This window comes from Tachysurus vachellii, chromosome 17 (assembly GCF_030014155.1).
Source record: "Tachysurus vachellii isolate PV-2020 chromosome 17, HZAU_Pvac_v1, whole genome shotgun sequence".
NCBI classification, from domain to species: Eukaryota; Metazoa; Chordata; class Actinopteri; order Siluriformes; family Bagridae; genus Tachysurus; species Tachysurus vachellii.
The window spans coordinates 16,234,163-16,250,187 of record NC_083476.1 but is presented as its reverse complement, the minus strand read 5'-3'; the positions used below and the strand labels follow the sequence as shown (position 1 = coordinate 16,250,187).

Below are 16,025 nucleotides of genomic sequence, written 5' to 3'. Positions count from 1 at the left end.
GAACCTGGTTTGCATGGTATATATATGCAATATATGGATCTAATCTAGGAACACTGGACAGAAATACACCCAGGATACGATGTCAGGCCGTTGCTTGAATATGCATGTTCCCAGAAAGGACACCAATTATTCTTGACACCAGACATGTGAGGACACAGAGACAGGTTTATCTGCCTTTCCAGCTTGACAAAAACCCTCCTTTGATGCATGTGGTGCTGCAATAGGTGGTGTGCTCAGCAGGGAAGCTGCTATGTCTGCTCTTGCCCCATCACTGCTCATGCTCATGTCTTCCTCTATCTTTCCTTTGCATAGCCTTTCATTTGTGCCCAGTGCAAATGAAACAGTGCTGACCTACAGGCTTTCCTTTTTTTTCTCTAGCATCCTGTGCCCATCGCTTTTATTCACCTGTTCTCTCTCTGACCTTTTACAGCGTGTGTTTGTCTCTCTTTCTCTGAGCTTTCTCTGGGTTAGAGGCCAACAGTTAGCAACACGTGTAGATACATAATGGATAATGTCAGCAGACTCACAACTTACTCCTCCTCCACTTCCTGTAGTCATCAAGGCAGAAATGCTGCATTTTGCAAGCCAAAATGTCATTGTTTCCAGAAATAATTTTGTATTGAACTTAAGGAAAAGGCCAAAACCTGTCTGACATTGCACAGAGAGAGAAAGAGTGAGTTGGAGAGAGAGAGAGAGAGAGAGGCTGAATTGGATCTATGAAAACACTGTATGGCTGCATGTGAAAGAAAGAAAGGATAATGATATATAATACATACTCATATATCTAACACACACACACACACACACACACACACACACACACAACAGCAATATGGTGGTGATGGTATGGCGATGATGATAACACATGGAATAATGAGAATTACAATGAGTTGCACTAAACATCCTTTTAGTCAAAGAACACAAAAATATTTACAGAAGTTTAAACAAATGTAAATGTATTAAATATTAACATTATGAACCATTATAGTAAATATTAGTTATATGTAGCTATATGCACTCCTCATTTTTATCAAGCACATACAGTACATACCACATGGACAGAATGCTTGATGAAGCTTGATGAAGACAAAGCTTCTTCTTTAACATAATCTAAAATTCATACAGTTTTGGATGCCCTGCTAATTCTGAGACTCTTCGACTTCTAGAATCAACTAAACTGTTAGATTTCTGGTTGTTTTTATTTTTGCAGCATTCCCATGTGTCCTGGTCCTGGCAAATTAGAAACTTATATTGTTATATTCGTTACATGACTTTTTTTTAATCAAAAAAGCTCTTTTAATTTCATCATGGTAATTATTAACCAAAAAATGTTTACATGTTTGTAACCTCAATTATAATATTTCAAATACTAGAAACAATTAAAAAAACATTATTTGCAAGCATAATCATTTGTTTGCATTTATTAATATTTTCAAAAGATGTCAATAATTTAGCCAGATATATGTTTTGGGAGGAGATATTATGAATTACAAATAGGTCTAATGTGCAGGATTATTATAAGATAGGAAAACAAAACTGCTCTTCTCCATTACATTATTTATAATAAACAGATGGTTTCATATGCACATATATCTTTACTTGTGCACTCGCATTTGAATCATCGGGACATTAAAACCTTTTTCACTAGGACCACGATTCACCATTTATTCTTTAATTAAACAGAATATCTCACATTTTTTAAACATGTGAGCTTAATCATTATCTATACAATTCCATTCTTGCCTGTTTGCTATGCAAGAGTAACAGGTCTGAAATTCTATAAGCATTTGTCTCAGAGGAAGACCTACCTTTCTTTAGCCAAATTAGCTTGTTTTCATTCAGCTATTAATTGTTTAAATGAACTCTTTAAGACACCCTCAAGGATAATCAATAAATTCCAATGTTGTTGCCTTCCACCACAGTGACTTCATTAAATATGGATAAACTTGGAAAACAAATGTGCTGTGTGTGGCTTTAGTTAAACATAATTCATGCTAATTCATGCTTAGCTTTTTATCTAGACTGTTACTAGCAAACTGAAAACTAACTCTTCTCTGTTTTAAAGGACGAGTCGATGAAATCTAATCTCTCAAGCCTCCAGATAATAGAGTTACATTCGTCACATCAGTAAATATAAGGGTTACATTTGTAGCTAAATACTTCAGAAACAGAACTGAATAATATGCTTTAAGAATATTTTAATAATAATCTGTAAATCGATAATAAATGCAAATACAAATCCCAAAGCTCAAATAGGAATGAAATGGCATAAGCTGTGGTATTTCATGTTATTACCTAATAATGGAGAAGATAAATATTAAACATTAAGGGAATTAAGTAAAACGCACATAAAGGAATCGTGGGCTTGGCTACACAAATCAGAAACAGCATTATTTTTGTATTTCCTGCTTAATTCTTCTGCCTAATCATTCTTTTTCACTAATCTCTGTAATTATGAACGGAGGGTAAATCATAATCTGGCCGTCATCAGCTTTCTAAAAATACAAGCGTATATCAGTGTGTGTGAATGTAGGTCCCTCTACTGGTAAAGTGTTGGTAGGAAAAGGAAACCACTCTTCTCCATTACGCCATGTATAATTGATGGATGGTTTTATGTGGCACATCTTTACGTGTGCACTACACATTTGATTATTCAATACCGTGGAAATAACAAAGATGCAAAAAAAACTTTTGAAACAATGAAGCTCTTCATATATAAGATGCAGAATACTTTTTCAGCAGGACAACAACCCTGTCAAAGCATAAAACTAACTTTGTCAATGCTGGAAACCACTAAGGTATGTACCCATATATATACTATACACATGTATATATTATTGTTATTATTATTGTTGTTGCTGCTGCTGTTGTTGCACAATAAAGCACATTAACAACTATGTACCCAAATGATAAATATCTGAAATCGATTCCAACAGTAATTCATAACTTCTGCAAAAAATAACAACCTCCACCCGAAATAATGAAATTTCACACCAGCCGGCTATCTGGTGTATCTGGCGTAAGCAAAACTTTCATGTCGATTTCGATTCCCTGCTCAGTTTCACAGCAGAGAGAAGAGAAAGTGCTCAGTGTAAAGTTGTGCAGATCACAGACTCAGCAGGCAGCGTTAGGCAACACTACTGTCCTCAACGTTCACGCTAAACCTGGTCTGCAATGGAAAACGAAAGAGTTAAATATCTACTGTGGTTTTGCGCAAATTGTGTAAGTTATCAGTTACTGTTGCACAGTGAAAGTTTCCCAAAAAACAACAACAAAAAAAAGATGTACATAATGTACTGTGGGTGATTATTGCTGTCTACAATGCCAGGTTATAACTCATGACATGAGATAATCAAATATTTTATTTACTTTACACAATTACTTATACAAAATATTTATATGCGTATTTGTCTGTATTCCGCTAAATTTTGGCAAAAGAAAGAAGAATGAAACGCAATCCTGCTGATTCTGTGACCAGCATTCAAAACTGGTTGTGTAACACTTTTCTGCCTGTCTGAGCACCTTCGACTTGAGGCTACACATCTATTTTTCATCAGATGAAGGCACCATTACCCTCTATAAAGGAGAGAGAGAGAGAGTGAGAGAGAGAAAGAGAGAGAGAGAGATGATGGCAGTGATACAGTATAGAGAGTGAAAGAGCATTCAGGGATATGGCAAAATGTATATAAACTTAAATTTTTTTTATAAACATCAATTCAAAGGCAGAAGAAATCCAAAAATCTAATTTGAGGAGATTCTACAGGCAGAAAGAGCAGAGTTTAGGGCAGAATGATATAAACAGTGATAGCATATTGTAATTAAATTGCTGCCCATGAGGACTACAGGGATGACGGTTATACTGTATCAGCGTTAAAGCATTGTTTGTTTTAGGAGTGATTTTTAAAAGAAGAGCTCTCTTTTTATACTCTGAAGCATGTTACTAAAATAGTTACGAAATACCATTACATTAAAAACCCTTTATTCTTTGAATACTTTTGAGGTTTTTTACAAACTAAAGGAAAAATGTTGCTGTTTAATATAATTCTTGACCTGAGGTGAAATCTGATAGATATCCCTGGTATGGCCCCTTTCACTTTTTTTGGCTTTTTGTCTTGTGTTGTTTTATGTATTGTATATATTTCAATGTGTGAAATTATTCTGTATTCAGTACTGCCATCCTGGCCAGGACTCCCTTCAAGAAGATCTTCTGTGACTAAATAAAGGATAAATAAAAAAGGGTGGTGTAAATTACTTCTAACAATTGGAGGTTGATAATTTTCTAATTATAGCACATCCCAAACTGTTTTTTGATTTTTTCCTCTTTTCCCCCTGCCCCGAATCCAACCCAATTTGGCAATTCACCACCCAGCATCTCTCCTCTATCATATTATAGCTACCACCAGGGATAGTTAAGACATGCACATGCTTTCTCCAAGACATCCGAAACCAAGAAACCCTGTGTGTTCAAACTGCTGTCTGCCTTCTTCCACATACCGTACATAAGCTTATAGACATCCATAAATGGCTACAGTTGCTGTGATTGACAAAAGAAAGAATAAACAATTTCTCTTATCCAGAGAGTACAGACAGATTTGTCTCCTGGACACAGAAGGCTGTGGAATTGTCAGAATATGAACTTGTAATCAGATCTTGTAATCTTGTAATCTGACAATCTTTCAAATACATTTTTTGCTCCCAGAACTTGGGAGCCATTTTTAGTTATATAATACTAACTACAACAGGTTATTTATCTTGGACTGATATCCTGATCACAGGAACACACAAAAGATTATTCTCATTTGTCATTTGCCAGCATTTGCAGTGGGCAACAGTAGTAATAATAATTAATGCCACACTCATGAATTCTTAAGTCAAAGGTTTTTGTATTTTTTTTTCAGGGAGAATAATGTGTGGTTCTTTGTTACCAATGTCAACTCATCAAACCACAACCTGTGACGGCATAGATACCACAAAACCTCTGGGAACATGTAAGTAACTGGAATTACTTTTTACTGTATTGTACTATTGTTGTAAAAATGGGATAAAAATGCAGAATAAATGTCAGCAATGCTAAAGGACATTGTTAGAATGAAACAGTTGTGTATTAGTCAAATAGTTTAAACATCTGCTGATTGCCCTTATAGCTGCCCTGAGAACATCCATTATAAGCAAATTCTATTCTTTTCTTAGAGAATTTTTCTGAGAGACGACATGCATGTGTAGAAAACGTTTGTTAAAGCTCTATTCCTTTAACAAACGTTTTCTACACATGCATGTCGTCTCTCGGGAGTCCAGCTACACACACTAATCCCATCAAATTCTTTAACAACATTGTAAGCAAGAAGTAAACCCGTTATTTGTCCGTTTGTCCATATAAAAATAAATATAGTATAATATAATATAAATGAGTCAAAAAAGTTGACCATCTCTACATAAATCATGCATAAAACAGCTAATGCTGTGGATGCAACACCACAATAAAATGAAAACAAATGTGCATATACAGTATGTATGCACTTTCACTTCATTATATTCACACACACATACACATACATTGTTCATATGCATGCTAAACTCACCACAATTTGCGTGGCATGTTCACTGTGCTGTGTCTTGTCTAGTTACTCAATTTCCAGTTTTCACTCACAGGACGGAACAAGAGATGTGCTTGCAATGGCTACTTATTACACTGTCATAGGATGAATATGAAGCACTTCACTTTGTTGTTTCTGCAAGGGGTGGGAGGAGAGAGAGAGAGAGAGAGACACAGAGAGAGAGAGAGAGAGAGAGAGAGAGAGAGAGAGAGAGAGAGAGAGAGAGCAGGAGAAAAGTGGCGAGCGACCATGTCCATATAAACCCCAGTGAGCACTAGGTGCCCTCTCTGTCAAGACTGGTTTGATAAATAACACATTTGGATAGACAATCAGGCTGTGGAAATGAGGTAGGAACTAATTACCATAGATGTTAACAGGATGCATAATATACACTTGGAATTAACCATACACAGCAGAGAGTTGATATTTGACATACTTTAATAAATCATGAACAAACTAGACCGGCGGATAAATCGACGTGAATTCATACCACGTCACCTAGAACTGCATTTTTGCCTGGCTCAGTGCACTACAATTGCATTACCTTCAGATTTTTGCATTAATATGTGAATGTTTTTTCCCCATTATAGATTATGAAAAATGTACATTTTAGTGACACATCATTTAATCAAACCTAAAGACATTCACCCCATAAAATATTTGGCACATTCCATAAGTTACATGTTCAATAGGAAGTTGCATAGTCCAAAGGAAATTGCATAGTAAGTTCCTGTGCTCTTATGCTGTATTTTTTATTTAGTTTGTGATATTGATTAAAGTGGTCATTTGGAAAGTGCAATTCTTTTATGCAAAATTATACAGTGGAATTTAAAATAATTTCAAATGTCCACATGCTGCTAGTTTGTAGACCAATGCAAAAAAAAAAAATTAAAAAAAATAAAGCTCCTGTTACTCAATCAACCAAGAAGCATTACAAAAATTGGACTGTTGTCTCACATACTGTAGGTTAACACATTTGTTTTCAATCTTATTGTTAGATTAATATTCACTTTAAAAAGGCAAAATGGCACTGCAATCATGAATCACACTTATTGCCAACAGCGTTTTATCTGTTCCATAGCCTCCTGACATCTTCTGTCATCTATTTGCATGCTTAGCCAAGCAAAAACAACACGAAGATCGGTCTGATGTCAGAGCTGTGATTAAAAAAATCACAGCCTAAAAGACATCCCCGAGCAACCTGCTGAAACATTTCCAATTAGCATCTAGGCTAGTGCTGACCTTCTACTGGCATAAGCAAACATGATAACCTTTACCAGTGCAGTCCTTCCAGATCAAGGCAAAATGTATAAAGAGTCACCAAGCACAACATGTAGAAAACAGCATATGGCTGAGTCTTAGCATGAGATTTTATATTCAGGCACTTGGAATTTTGTTGGGCGTACAAGGAGAACACTGTATTATAGTGTTATGTGAACGGGCTGCTTGTAGCAGTCCTGCCAGCCTCTGTGCCTGGCACACTGTGCACTCTGTAGTCAGGGAGACTGAACAGCAGGTGAAGGCTGAGATGTGGATATACCACCTGTTACCACTGTAAATTCGCCAAAGTGAACATAACTGGCTTCCAGTTACACAACACTGACACTGATTTGTAGGTGTAATTTTAGCTTTTGGACACGTCCCCACTACTGAACGCGTACTTCAATATACATCTTTCATACCTTTTGAATTCTCAAATCTGAATAGTCAGAAGATGTTGATACAGTAGTACAGGCTGTAAGGTATCTTTTAAGGCACTTGTTCTAATACATTATTGTTTCTATAGCAACATTATTATTGTTGTTTTCCACTGCAGGATGTTTACCTATGATATCATTTGGAAATCTTGGACAACAAAGGCCCTGCCTCTTAAAGCTTGGAAGTGTAACTGTGTCAGAAAGCTGGAAATTCTGTGGCTCGTAATTAAGGTCTGTTATGAACTTCATAAATACTTACTTTTTCAAAATTCCTCATTAAAAACGAAATGCAAAGATGGGGAAAACAACAGGAGAAAGGTTTTGGCTGATCAACTACAATTGTTAGAATTTGAACATCCTGTTAATTTTTGGTCAACTGGATTGCAGCTTATTCTCTCATTAAATTTCACTTATTGTGGTGGCCTGAAGAGCATTACTCATCTAATCAACAAGGGATAATGGCTCAGGGCTTTAATGCATGCTGATTCATAGGCAACACAAAGGGGACATCAGAGGGTCCAGAGCCACTACAGGTTCAAAGAATCCATCTTATAAATGGGAATGCTATAAATAAAATGCACTCTGCACATACTGTGAGCATTTGTGCCCACAGTAGTAGACACTAAACCTGGAAATATTAAAATTTGGTTTGCATTGTTTCTGTGGGGGAGACATGGCAGCCAGCAAGATCTGGGGCTAAACACTGAATCATTTCCATGTGTATGAGAGTAAATAGATGTGAGACAGCCATGCAGTCACGACCTCATTCAGCCAGTTCATCCTCACTTATTCCCTGCCAACAAATAGCACTTTAGCAGTCCTTCACAATTCCCCATGAGAGAGAGAGAGAGCGAGAGAGGAGGCACTATGATGATTATTTGTCAATAACAGTCAATGCCCCAAAGTGTTTTATTCCCCTTATACCACACAAATTGCCAGTGCTAACACGTTTTTATTTATTTAATGTTGTGGAATAGGCAGGTTCCTGTTGTCTGTTTTTTCTTTCTCTCTACTAAAGTTGTTACAGAGAAACCACAAAGTGCAAAACCATTTGTCTTGAAGACTTTCCAGTGTCAGAGAATTGTTGCAACGGTTTATGTTCATTACATGTTTATTATTAATCCCTTTGGTGGTATTTTACCAAGCAATTGTACTGATCAAGCATTTCCATAACCAAGGCTCACTTGTATTAGGATTAATATTACAGGTCTGTTTTCTCAGACAAATCGCTTTCTAGCTGCATACTGATCGGTTTTTATGACACATAATTGCAGTGCCTGCAATTTTAACCAAGTAGTAAAAATAAATGCCTCACTTACAGTTTATTTTTATTGTTATTGCTTATTTACTGCTTGCTTTAAAAAAATTCAGTTTTGTAATTTACTAGTCACTTGTTTTTAATGGCTTCTTCCCTCCAAGCATTGTCTTATTTACAGACCACAACATTTCTGCCATTTGCTAAAGGTTTCTCACTGTAAAAGCATAAGGCAACTTTATTATTAAACCTGTGGCTCACAATCATTATAGATCCTATCCTCAGATTTAAATAAGCAAATACAGGCCATTTAATACTAAATTTACTAATACTAATACTATAATTTAATAATAAAGGAAGGAGACTATAGGACTGTGGGATTTGTTTTTGAATCTATCTATCTATCTATCTATCTATCTATCTATCTATCTATCTATCTATCTATCTATCTATCTATCTATCTATCACACTGTTCACTTTATTAGGAACACCTGTACACCGGCTCATTTATGCAGTTATCCAATCATGTGGCTGGAGCACAATGTATACAATCATGCACATTCAGGCCAAGCGCTTATGTTAATATTCACAACAAATATCAGAATGGGGAAAAAGGGTGAACACTGAAACCTGACAGTTAAAGAGTGGATTAAGACCAGATGATTTTTTGAATCTACAACTTTGTGTGAGTCTGGCAGTTCATACCGATATGGTGATTTTCCTCTGTCCTCTCTTACCAACAGGCCATTTTCACCCACAGAATTCGCACAATTATGTGTAAACTCTAGAGACTGTTGTGTGTGAAATTCACAGTTTATGAAATACTCAAACCAGCCATCTGCCAGAAACAATCATATCACCTTGAAAGTCACAGAGCTAATAACTTTGTGATGTGAACATTAACTGAAGCTCTTGATCTGCAGGATCTTTTGTATTGAGCTACTGCTGCTACCACATGATGTGCTGAGCATATACATTTAAAAACAACATGCAGTTTATTAACGTTTAAAGACTTATTTGCCTTGTAGAGCATGTACATTTAATTAAAGTGAGTTTATTAAGATCTACAGATTGATTTGCTCTGTAGAGCATGTTATTAACATAAAGTGTAATCAAAGCAACAAACAGAACAATCAGTCGATCGTAACTCAAGGCTGCAATCCATTTATAAATTGAACATGTTCTATTTGTGTTCCTCACACAGATTATGTCATTGCTGAATGGAAATCTGATTGCATTTGCAGTCCTGAATGATAGAGCGGTAACATTTTAAATCATATAGCTTTGCAGGCCTTTTTTGTAACTAGGAATAATGCTAATTACACAGTCATCAGCCTAGCGGATGTCCATTAATCCATCTCTTTACAAATACGCAGTCTGTATGTTTACCGTGACTGTTTACCATACATATACATATATATATATATATAGAAGTATCTGTGTGTGTGGTGTGTGTGTGTGTTTAAGCAGATTACTCACCGGGATCGAAGAGCAGTAACTGATGGTTTGTCAATCCTGGATTTGGATAGAAACAGAAAGATTTAGTCATCAAATCTAAATAAATTGTCTCTGACTTATCCCCTGCTCTAACATTCCTGTTTAATCCAGTTCAGGCTTGTTAACTGCCAATGGGTACAATCAAGTGTGTTGTGGGCAAAAAAGACAGTAAACTGTACTGCATATGGGTGCTTCGGGAACAGGAATAAGAAACAAAGATATCACATTTTATGGTCTGCAGAATTTTGCCTTTGTCTTCACTTGTGCTCGAACATGATAGAGCAGCTCAGGCTGCACTGACGTTTCAGAGGCAGGTGAATGTAATACATGCATACAAACGTGTCATAATAGGTATCAATCACAAGGTAAGAGTACAGGCAGACGAAGTTACCAAAGATATATCCACACCCAAACTCCTAAATAAAAAATCTGCTAGTGTTCAAACCCTCAGAACACATGACTAACTAGACTTTTAAACCAAATATGATAGCACAGAAGCAAAAAGTAGATAGGAAACCCAGGAGATATGTACATATTTAAAAAAAAAGTACAACCAACTGTCAGGGTGCATCAACTGAGGAATGATCTGCAGAAACCAGGAAATAAAACTGTAAGGACTGTATCTATATCTTGGTAAGCTGATACAGGGTGTTACAACTAAAAAAAAAAAAAACAAGAAATAAAAAACTAACATGCATATGTTTTCTAATTATAAAACTCATAACCATAAATAACAATAAATGTATGTGATATATGCAGTAGTAAATGCTTTAAAAACATTTCTAATTTTTATAAAACATATTTATATAATTTATACTGTTTGTGTATGTGTGTGTCTGTGAAATGACCTTTTTATCATGAATATGTAATGTTCATTAGACATTATAAACACACACATAAATTATTTGTCTGATGTGAATTTTACTTCTATGAGCAAAACAAGCTTGTATATAATCAGTGGGAAAAAATCTGCATGCTAGTGGTATTGGGAGTGAACATATATATATATATATATATATATATATATAATATATATATATCATAATCAGAACATTATATTATTTCTCTAGTCATCCAAGGAAATAATATACTAAACACCATTATCCAGCCAGTCCAATGAGAAGCTGCATTTTTCCTCAGCTAAATGTCTAAATGTCAGCTAAAAGTGACTGAAGTGAACAGTATGCTCTGTGATTAGCCTCAGCACTCAGAGCTGCTTGCTAGAGCACTAATTCATGAGTTATTCTTGTAATGCAAATTCAGTTTTTCTCTGTAATATAATGCTAATTCAAGGATTATCCTGTTTCCGATAATGCTAATTCATGAATTTGTCTGTCTTCTATAATGCTAATTCATCTGTCACATTTGAAAGGCTGTAGTCCACTTAAAGAGGTAATAGAGGCTCAATTCTTCCGGATTGTGTCATAAATTAGAAGGAAGATACAGAAACAGCCTGAACTTTAAAAGCGTATTTTAACATATTACAATTATTATTCTATTATTATAAATTGTTCAACTCATTACTTTATTATACTAACAGGCCATGCATTATTCTATATTTTTTTCTTGTTTTCTTGTGATAACAACTTTTTTCATAATATCGACATAACAAAAAGGTTTTCTCATGACGTTATCGTATCACGAGCAAACTCTCATGCCTTGCAAATGTTTCTGGTGTATGTGCTTGTTAGCGTCTGAAATCTCCATCATAAATACCAATCACTGACAGACAGAGAGCTGTTTCAGTTTGAGTTCCTGATCAAAGTAAAAGTGAATGTGATCATCAATGATTCTGCGTTACTGCACTTCTGCTGCCTCTAGAAGATGATCTTATGCCGAGATCATAGGTGAAATTAAGTTATCATGAGAAATCAACTTTTGTTACGTCAATATAACAAGAAATGTCCTGATCATGATAAAACAACTTTTAGATAGAAAATTAAGTTGTGATCACAATAATACAGAAAGAAAAAATTTAATAATGCATGGCCAGGGCTTCCATTAATATGAATGTGTGAAGGTACATGATTAGAGGACCAGTGTTGATTTCAAGCTACAATCAAATTGTTAATAGATTGGAGACAGAAGAAAATAGCTGTAAATACCATTTTCTGCTAATGCAGCTCATCAATTGTGAACCAACCAATGTCTATGAAACTAGCACAAGTTTGTGACCCGCCTTATTTCCCCACATAAAGTAGGTCTATCCCTGTGTTATTTTGCTGTCGGTTTTAGTTAGAGTGAGGCAGATTCAATGTTACTCACACTGACATGCAGGAAAGGTCATCTAATAAAACTGTAACCTTCTAAACACCAACACACAGAAATGCCAGAGTGAGACATATCATATGCATAAACTACATAAACCTGAACCCAGATCATAGAAAGTCAGAGTGAACTAGTGAACACAACCACGATTTTACTATAAATATAGTGAATATAGTTTGTGTGCTCTCACAGTTTTAGACGGATGGTATTCAAGGTCTGCAACCTAGCAAACCAGTACTGATGTATTCATTGATAGACACCACATTTTTTTGTATGTCACTCTGGATATGGGGTTCTGCCAAACACCATAAAGGTAAACGCTATTTACTAAGATCCATGAATTACCATAGAAATAAACAACCCATAAATAAGCATTATAGAAACCAGGCAAACACAATAACTAGCATTATAGATAAAAGGCTAACTCATGAACTAGCATTATAGATAGTGTGCTAGCAAATTAAGCAAATGCAAGTGCTAGCATTATAGTTAATAGTATAATACATTAACTTCATTCATGGCATTTGGCAGACACCCTTATCTACAGTGAATTACATTTATACAGCTGAGTAACTGAGGGTTAAGAGCCTTGTTCAGGGGCCAAGGAGTGGCAGATTGATGGCCCTGGGATTTTAACTCACAACCTTCTGAGCAGTAGTCCAACTACTAAAATACATGAATTAGAATTAAAGACAACAGGCAAATGCAACAGCTAATAAGATAAAACATGAACTAGTATTAATGCTTTATATTAATATAAAGCAGTTTAAGCAGTTCTGATAACACATTAATTAGCATTAATTAGCAAATGCAAGAGCTATCATTAAAAAAAGGCCAGCCTATGAATTACTTCTCAGTCATCTTGGTTGCTGTGTTAAAATGAACAGTACATTTTACTGTTACTTGAATCGACACAAATTTGAAGTTGTTGAACAATACTAGATTACTGTTGGTTAGACCTACACAAATACATGTTTTAGCTTGGAAAAGCTGGTTCTGCATCAGCGTATAAAATTTGCAGAAACTACTGAGCATTTCATGGGGGTCCTAATAAGTGCAGAGTAAACACATCTAAACCGTTCATTCACCCAGTGCAATTAAAAAGAATTCAATTTCAAGACCTAATCAAAATACAGTATAGCAGTTTCCTGCCAAAAGTCTGGACTTCAGGCACTAATTGTTGATGTAGCAATGCTGAAATGTCTAAGACAGTGGAGAGACTCAAGCATCCCTGGCCAAATATATCAGGTATCATCGGTTTTAAACAGAATGAGAACGAGCTGCAAATTACCCAAGGAGAAATCCATGGAAATATTGTTATCTCACAGCTGAACGTTCAACCTGCTGAAACGTGTACATGTTAGCTGATACAGCTTAGTGAGCAAGATTAACTACCCAGATCATTTAATGTTTTTCAGTATGTAAGCTCTCTATTAGCCGTAACATATTACTTGGATATTCAGTAGCAGTTGCTTTAACTTTAAGCAGTTGTGTTAAATACTATCTAAGAGGCATCTTTTTATGAAAGGTATCTAGACGCATGTATGAATTTACATGAGCTAGATAACATTAACTTCCTTTGCATACTATTGATAATGGAGGAGGTGTTCACTTTACCATTAAAATATTTTCTAAAGCAATCACACAAGCAGATACAGTATGACTTGCTCATGGTTTTATCCTTCATGACACAGTACATGCACCATTTTAAAGTTTTTACATGTACTCAAGTGAATTGTTGCTACATTGAAAGTATTTTTACTCAAGTTTCCCACCACAACTTGTCTGTAGGTTTTAACAGAAACATGCAAGTGTGCGTGTGTGTTTGTGTGTGTGTGAGAAAGTGTGTGTTTAGACACCTGCCTTTTCAGACTCAAAAGTGAAACATCACATATTACTACTTCTCGTTTTATATCATATGTGATTTTTTGCAAGCTCAGTACTCTTTTCCATTCGTGCATTGTATGTGTGTGTGCTTTGATCGAATTAGAGGTAGTGTTTTGGGGCTTGCGGTTTGCCTGGGTGTGGTGGGGATGTGGGTGACAAGAGAGGAAGGGTGTGTGCACATGAGACAAATTTTCTCACAGTGAATACAAGCTGATGCACAAAGATTGTGTAAACAGGTGGTCTGTGCTAACATGAACTATTTTTTTTATAGATAATTAACTTACATACACTATTTTGCCAAACCTAAATGGACATCTAACCGTCTCACCCATATGTTGCCCAAAGTGTTGTCACTAAATAAAGCACACAATTGCATAAGCAAAATACATTAAGAGATGACACTTTACTTAGGAAATTAATCAACTGGAGATATTTAGAGTCAAAAGTCCAGTGGGTGGAGCTTGTTCTGAGCACACTGCTCCTGTAGGTTAACCCTTAACCCCAACCTTAAACCTAAACCCTAGCCGTAACCCATCAGACGCTGTAGAACATGGAACAATAGACACGTTGTCATGGACATTTGGTTCACCTGCACCAAAGGAGAAGCTAGATAAGGTCCAACTTCACCCCTTCTTTTTTTCATTTAATGTTGTGGAAGTGTCAGTTATAGAAAATTCACACATGTCTGGAGTTCAAAGTGATTCCAGATTTCTAAGATGGCTGCCTCCATAATGTTAGCTAAACAGTGATGTTTGTTCATGTATACAATTCAGAGCAAGTCCCACTAAAGTTCAACCACACGTGTGTGACATTCTTGAAGAACTAGATGTGGTGTGATCAGCTATTTTAAGTGCATGTCTATGTATTCAGGGTTCAAGATTTTGGGATAGACTTTCACTGCATTAATTAATTACGTAAGCTGATCGACCACATTTACTGTAAGCACAAAATTGTGTACATTTGATCTTTCCAGTGTACAAATTGACAGGCAAAAGGAAACATCAGTCTTTTCAATCTAATCCCCTATATCCATCTCCCATATATCTAAATATACAGTACGTTTCAAATATTTAAATATTTGAACATCCATATACAGGCACAGAGGCAAAGCTTCTGCTATTTCTTCTACATTATTAACAACCCTGGCTCTGAGAAAGACATGAAGCGAAACAGTAGATATGCCAAACTGAACAGAATGCTTGGTTAGTCAGAGTGTGATACACTGTTTCTGTCATCACCTGGCACTAAACACACAATCAGAAGTCATCAGAAAAAAGAGTCAAAGGGTCGTTATAAAGGACGTTAACCAGTAAGATTAAGATTTCCTTTTTTTTTCCTGAAAGGTTTCTAATGATGTTCTTGGTTATAAACAAACCCTAGACAGGAGATGGAACCTTTTTTATACATATTTGACCAAAACATTGCAATCATTTGTTCAATTTTGAAAATTAAGCTGGAAATTTCTTAGAACCTGAATAAGTTCTGATATACAACTGCCTCCAAACTTTGGGCCATATCTCCTGCCTCTTCCTGACTCAGTTCATGAGGAACTCAGTGTAATTTGAGTGTGTGTAATGCATGGACACAAAAAAAAAAAAACAATGGAAATTTGTATCAATTGTTGGCTCTATTACAATCATAGATCCAGTAGAAAACTAATGATGTATGCATTATTAAAATATCTTGGCAAATCTACTGCAGTGAAAATGAGGGGAAACCCTAAGTAATTTTCTTTTTGAAAAAGATATCTTTAGGAAGCTGACACCCTTTATTTAGAGTTAGGAGAGGTTTATAATTAATTACACGCTCAGGTGCCACTATAGATTG

General features: G+C 35.7%; 2 protein-coding genes across 3 annotated transcripts in view; one reads left to right on the top strand and one right to left on the bottom strand.

The window, feature by feature from the left end:
• LOC132860195 (methyltransferase-like protein 27) overlaps window positions 1–16,025 on the top strand; it is a 242,299-nt gene that overhangs the window by 29,539 nt on the left and 196,735 nt on the right. The window lies entirely within an intron of this gene.
• rap1gap2b (RAP1 GTPase activating protein 2b) overlaps window positions 1–16,025 on the bottom strand; it is a 39,072-nt gene that overhangs the window by 22,303 nt on the left and 744 nt on the right. The window contains exon 2 of one of the 2 annotated variants that reach the window (XM_060890742.1): window positions 10,026–10,061. In XM_060890742.1, coding sequence (XP_060746725.1) covers window positions 10,026–10,061 — 36 coding nt within the window. Of the gene's footprint in view, window positions 1–5,579; window positions 5,700–10,025; window positions 10,062–16,025 lie in introns of those variants that run through there. The other variant, XM_060890743.1, reaches the window with a different exon arrangement.